This window comes from Anolis carolinensis, chromosome 1, assembly GCF_035594765.1.
Source record: "Anolis carolinensis isolate JA03-04 chromosome 1, rAnoCar3.1.pri, whole genome shotgun sequence".
NCBI lineage: Eukaryota > Metazoa > Chordata > Lepidosauria > Squamata > Dactyloidae > Anolis > Anolis carolinensis.
Window position 1 is genome coordinate 155,835,811 of NC_085841.1, and position 6,640 is coordinate 155,842,450.

The 6,640-nt window shown below is 40.0% G+C and overlaps 1 protein-coding gene across 7 annotated transcripts in view; it reads left to right on the top strand.

Annotated features, from left to right (window-relative positions):
- The window catches only part of LOC134300005 (cysteine-rich venom protein-like), a 33,310-nt gene extending 29,336 nt beyond the window's left edge, over positions 1–3,974 (top strand). For 6 of the 7 annotated variants that reach the window (XM_062984566.1, XM_062984548.1, XM_062984543.1 and 3 more), the window contains 2 exons: positions 1,747–1,835; positions 3,668–3,974. In XM_062984566.1, coding sequence (XP_062840636.1) covers positions 1,747–1,835; positions 3,668–3,789 — 211 coding nt within the window. In that variant the 3' untranslated portion in view covers positions 3,790–3,974. The remainder of the gene's footprint in view (positions 1–1,746; positions 1,836–3,667) is intronic. The other variant, XM_062984576.1, reaches the window with a different exon arrangement.
- Positions 3,975–6,640: the final 2,666 nt, after the last annotated feature.

The following is a 6,640-nucleotide window of genomic DNA, read 5'->3' on the forward strand; positions in this document are numbered from 1 at the left end:
TATATTTTTGTTGCCAGTTAATTATTTTCTTTAACACTTTCTCATAGAATTCTTCTTGTTTTTCATTGAGAGCATAGATATTTACTAATACATATTTGTCTTGTCCAATTTCCCCTTCCATTGTTATATATCTACTTCTGTATCTTTCAACACCCCTGTTTTCACAAAATTACATTTTTTGCTATGATTTTTTGCTACACCTCTAGATTTAGAATTTCCACATGCTTTCTCGTAGTGTTTCACCCAGTTTAATTTCAGTTCATTTACTCCTTCCCATTTTTGATGGGTTTCTTGGAGAAAGTAAATATGTGCAGCATTTATTAAAGCAAACCTTCAATTCTCTTCCTCTTATACATATTCCCAAGACCTCGGACATTTAGTGTTGTCACTTTTAGTTTACCCGTCATTCTTATACCATAGTATATTAACTTGTGGACTCCATATTGTGCTTCCTATCCCACTTCCCCTTAGTCTCATTACCTTCCCCATCCCGCTTCCCCTTGATCCCATTGTAACCCTTATCCCCCCTCCCCTCTTTCCTCCTCTCCTCCCCACTTATGAGGCACTCTGCCCCATACCCTGCCTCAAGGGCCGTTGTGGAGAGTGGAGCCGTGTTTCCTCAAAAGTCCAACCAGAAGATCCCCCCTCCCCCATGCTCCATAGTCTCTTTTCTTCTTTGTTAAGACTGTGGAATTTCTTATTGCCTAGTACTGTCCTCCAACAGCTCCTATTAATTCTCCTTCTCCTCTTCCTTCTTCTCCTTTTCCCCCATCTTCCTTTCCTTCCTTTGCTTTTCTGGTGTTGGTCTCAGCCTCACTTTTGTCCTTAAAAATTCCTAAGCCCTTCAGTAGTTGGAAGCTTTGTTTTTGAGAGTCAATTTTGTATCTTTTCCCCTTGATTTTTTTTTAAGTGTACTGGATATCCCAGTACTGGGTATGGTATTAGAATATCAAACCTCCAGGTGATGAGGCGACCACAGAAAAAAGCCATTTCTTTAATACTACCACGAGCCTCTTGTGAAACGGAAATAAAGAAAAAAATCTGTATTTTCTGAACCAGCTGTAGTAGCAGATCTGTGTACATTAATTTAAACTAGAACTTGTAAAAATTATTATGTCTATGCCTAGTTTACAGCCAGTTAAAAAAAGATAGAGAGAGCACAGTGTTGTTGGAGCTTCCAGTATGTCCAAAACCAGCAAGGTAGAAGGGTTTGTGGTGGCAAATCTGAGAATATATTTCTTATTAGGGATAGGAGATGGCAGTGAGAATTATTGAGTTCAGTGGATTTTACTCTTGCATACCTAAAGGCACCAGATGCTATCTGATCTTGGAAGCCAAGTAGGGTCACCTATGGTTAATACCTGGGTGGGAGACCGCTCCGAATAATTGATGGACTTGGCAAAACCACCTGTGAGTATATCTTACCTGGAATACCCTATGAAATTCAAAGTCACCACAGGCTACTTAAAGGCACATATACATACAATGTACGACTTTTCAATTGTTATTAAACTTTAAAGACATAAAGAACATTCTCTGTCTTGAAAAACAATTTGAATTAAATTTGAATGTATTTTAGGAAGTAGAATTGGATATACACAGCCATTTTATCATCATATACATCAAAGGTATTGTGAGCTTTGCTTAAATCTAATCAGGATTTAGAATGATGTTGCTTTATTTTTAATTTTAAACACCTGTTCTTTATATTTATAACCATTATACTATGTCCTTCCATGATTTCAGAGGCAATATATTATCACAATTACTAAGACCCTACAAAGCAGGACCACCATGTGAAAATTGCCCTGACAGCTGTGAGGAGAACCTCTGCAGTAGGTTACCGATGATATAAATCAGCTTATTTGAATATCATTAATCCTTTTATAAGATAACTGGGATCATCTGCATGGAAGGGATAGATACACCAGAAAACAGGAGCAGAATTCAAAATGACCTTAACAGATTAGGGAGCTGGGCCCAAACTAACAATATGAATTTTAACAAGGAGAAATATATAGTATGACACTTATGCAATAAAAATAAAGAGCACAGATATAGGATGGGTGACACCTAGCTTGAAAACAGCCCACATGAAAGGAATCTAGGAGTCCTAGGGCACTTCCAGACAGCACCAAAATCCACCCCGAAGCAGGATTTTAAACACCCACTTTGGCACAGATTCCTACCCCATCCCCCCCAATGGGCTTTCCTGGAAGGGGGGGGAATGGCATGCAGCCACCCTGAAGCCCCCCATTCCCCCCTAAAAATTAAATAGAACCTCCTGGCCGCCCTAACTTTCCTCCTCGGACCAGGAAGGCAGGAGGAAATGATGTGCCAGGAGACAGGTGGAGCTGAGTAGGAAAATCCCTGGGTCCAATCCTCACAGGGCCCACGCCTGGTAAGACCTGGATCTTACCTTAAGTTCTGGATCTTTCTAGGTATTTAATTAATTCGGAACAAACCAAGGAAAGCCTAGTTTATTTCAAATCAATTCATTTGGATTCATCCAGTAAAATCCAGACAGAAGAAGAAAGACCTTGAAAATAGCTTAATAATTGTAAGGACTGAGGATTAATTGGAACTGTCCCGCCCACCTGGGACAAGTGGTGGCAGGAGACTTTCCATTGTACAAGTGATTTAATAGGTCTGTATAGCTGGGACTAAGCAGGGTCCCATTATGCACTAGGCACCAGTGTCTAGGGCCTACAAAATATTAGGGCCAGAAAAACTGGATTAACCAAGAAAATGCAAAATAAATGTATTTCCAACTTCTGGATTTTAACATATTTGCCCGTTTTGAGGTCCTCAGAGGTTGATAGGATAGATTTTGGGATGATGTCGATATGTTGGGGCCAGGCGGGAAGTCAACAACAGGAGTGCCATACAGCCCTGGAACTAGGTTTTAAATTTAAGCCTTGGACTAGAATCTACTCAAAGCCTTTTGGCATACAGAACTATCAGAAATGACGTTCTCTTGAAATAGGCAAACTCATCAGAGTCGGATCCAATGAGTTTAAACCAAGACTAGTATAATACAAGACGTAAGATTTGATATTACTGTTACAAACAATTGGGTGACCTTGTTCTGTAGCAGCTTGAAATGAAACATGTTGAAGATTTATTTCAAGCTGCTGTAGGTGCTTTGAGGTCCCTACAGGGCAAAAGGCTTCAGAGTGGGGCAAGGAAATATTTTAGATCATTAGATTAACTACTTCATCACATGTGAAAAAATAAGCATCTTAGGATGCTTCTGCCCCAGTTCACTCATGGAGTACCATGCCACCCATCAGACAATGTAGGCTGACTTCCGGCAGGACTCAGTGGGTGAACTGGGGTGACAGTGTGGTATGACGCTGCACTACCAACATGGTAGCCTCCCTATGTTCCATTAGTAACAACAGGGCTACCACAGAATTAAGCTGCATGGCAATATTTCCCCATGTGTGATAGGGATGCATCAGCTGCCAGCCAGAATGCCGGGATTGCCCCACTTCCACCCTGATTTGCCACGGAGACTGGCGAATCACAATGATGGACCTCATCTATGTAATGAGGTCCTAAATGAGACTTGGTTGTATCACACTCTATTATGCTATGTGCAATTAAGTAACAAGTTGGAAATATTTCTTTGCACTTAGTTTTGTTTTCCTTTTATCCGTTTCAGTCAGCTCATGCAAATATATGGACACTATGAAGGGATGTGACATAATGGTACGACAGTTCCAAGGTTGCAGTTCCAACGTGGTAAAGCGTAATTGTAAAGCTACCTGCAATTGTAGAAGATAAAAACACCCTTAAAATCATCTTGAGATTATTCAATTTAAGAAAGAAGAACTTCAATATTAAAAGGAAATATTAGTCAAAACTTGTAATTTGACAGCAATTTACATTTTAAAAGAACATTTCCAAAGGTTTTAAAGAGCATTTTAAAGATCAGTTGTATAGAGAATAAAAGAAATGTATCAATCCAACATTGTCATTTATTGATGGTTCTGCTTTAGAAAATAGTGTGACTATTTGAAAGCCAAATATGAATATTAGTCAGATTCAAGAAAAGTGGGAAATAAAGAAAATTTATACATTTTCTCATCCTTGCCTAGAAAAGATACAACATATCAAAATCCTAAATATAGATTACAATAGAGCTATCCAAACATTTCATGTTGATGTCATATGGTACTTTATAGACATGCACATTTCACAACACACTCAGCTGCCAATGTGTTTTGGAGCACAATTGAATATGCAAAGCCCAATAATGCAGAGGTCTATGTTATTTGAAGGACTATCCAGCGGACTCTCTAATCCATCCCAGGTGACAGTCGCATTGACGAAAAACAACAGGAAAAACTCAGCCATTATCAGGACCTCAAGATTGAACTTTAAAGACTCTGGCAGAAACCAGTGCAGGTGGTCCCGGTGGTGATCGGCACACTGGATGCCGTGCCAAAAGATCACAGCCGGCATTTGGAAACAATAAACATTGACAAAATTACGATCTGCCAACTGCAAAAGGCCACCCTACTGGGATCTGCGCGCATCATCCGAAAATACATCATACAGTTCTAGACACTTGGGAAGTGTTCGACTTGTGATTTTGTGATACGAAATCCAGCATATACATCTCATTTGCTATGTCATACTATGTTTTTGTGTCAATAATAATAATAATAATAATAATAATAATAATAATAATGTATAATAATGGAGAATAATTCGATCTTGCTGCCTGGCAGAAGGAGGCTAAACTGGATGACCTTTGGGGCTTCCTACCAACTGTCTGAATTCAGAATGCTCTTTGATTGTAGTTGAACTATAGATCTAAGCAACCAAAACTCCCAAATATCAAGGTCTATTTTCCCCAAACTCCACCAGTGCTCAAATTTGGGCATAGTGAGTATTTGTGCCAAGTTTGGTCCAGATCCATAGTGGTTTGGGTTCACATTGCTCTCCGGATGTAGGTGAACTACATCTCCCCTAGATCACTCTCTATTTCTCCCAACCCCCTGCAGTATTTTCTGTTGGTTATGGGGCTTGTTTGGTCCAGATCTGACATTTGTGGCGGTCTCAGTAATCTGTGGATGTCGGAGCTGAATCGGTTGAAGGTACTGCAGATCCCATCATCCGTTGTCCATACTCCCCCAAACATATTGTTTTTGTGATTAATCTCTATGCATTAATTATGTTCAATTTGTAATAATGAAAATACATCCTGCATGTTAGATATTTACATTACAATTCATAGGAGCCCCCAGTGGAGTAGTGGGTTAAAGCCTTGCGACTTGAAGGTTGGGCTGCTGATCTGCAAACTGCCAGGTTCGAATCCCACCCGGGGAGAGCACGGATGAGCTCCCTCTATCAGCTTCAACTTCATGCGGGGACATGAGAGAGGCCTCCCACAAGGATGGTCAAAACATCAAAACATCCGGGCGTCCCCTGGGCAATGTCCTTGCAGACGGCCAATTCTCTCACAACAGAAGTGACTTGCAGTTTCTCAAGTCGCTCCTGACACGAAAAAAAAATTACAATTCATAACAGTAGCAAAATTACAGTTATGAAGTAGCAATGAAAATTATTTTATGGTTGGGGATCACTGCAGCATGAAGAACTATTTTAGGGATCAGGGCATTAGAAAAATTGAGTACCACTAATTTAGAAAACTCTGTCATGCATTCATCTTATGGTCATTGGAATGAAATCCTACAATAGCAACAACGAATCTTACCTTTTTTTATAAAATACAGTTACAAGCTTGGTAAATGCTTTGCTCCTTTAACAGGTCCCCTCAGTCCAATGCCATTCTGCCTTCTTGACCACAGATGCAGCATGGATGATGGGATTTGCAGTACTTTTACCTGCTTTGGATCCGATTTCAACAGAACACTGCGACCCCCACAAATGATGAACCTGGACTAAACTTGGCACAAAGAAGTCCCCTGAACAACAAAAAATATACTGGAGAGGTTTGGGGAGAATTGACCTTCAATTTTGGGAGTTATAGTTCACCTGCATCCAAAGATACTGTGACCCCCACCGACAATTAACCAAACGATGCACAAAGAAGCCCCATGACCAATTGAACTTATTGCAGTGCCTCACTATTGCTGATCTGTCTGTTTTGTATTTATTTAAAATATTACAGTAACATTTGCCAATGTTTTGTTATTCATTGCTGGAGCTATGAAATAGAGCAAAAATAATTAAGGAGCAACTGAAATGCAGGATGGTGGGATTCTGAGGGTATGCAGAAGTATGATCGTGGGGGCACAGACTGCCGAACTGGAGTAATTATGCGAACTAAGAGAGGTGTGCTTTCCAAGGTGGTCATCCCAGTATGTATGCAGTATCGTAGTATGACTGCCACGGAATAGCACTGTTGTGTGGTAAAGTACTTAAACTTATATTGGAAGGTGCTTGGAGTCTCATATGGGAGAAAGGTTGAGAGTTGCAATACCTCGCAACTCTCAGAAATTTTTCAAAAAATGTTTGTGTTGCCATGATTTTTTCACCTAAAAATCATTTGAAATTTCCATAAAACATTCACAACACTTGCTTGTTCCTCAAAATCCAGGGAAGAAAAAACCTTCAAAAAGTAACTGGGAATTGCATGGTGACGGAGGGTGATGGGAGTGCGGGT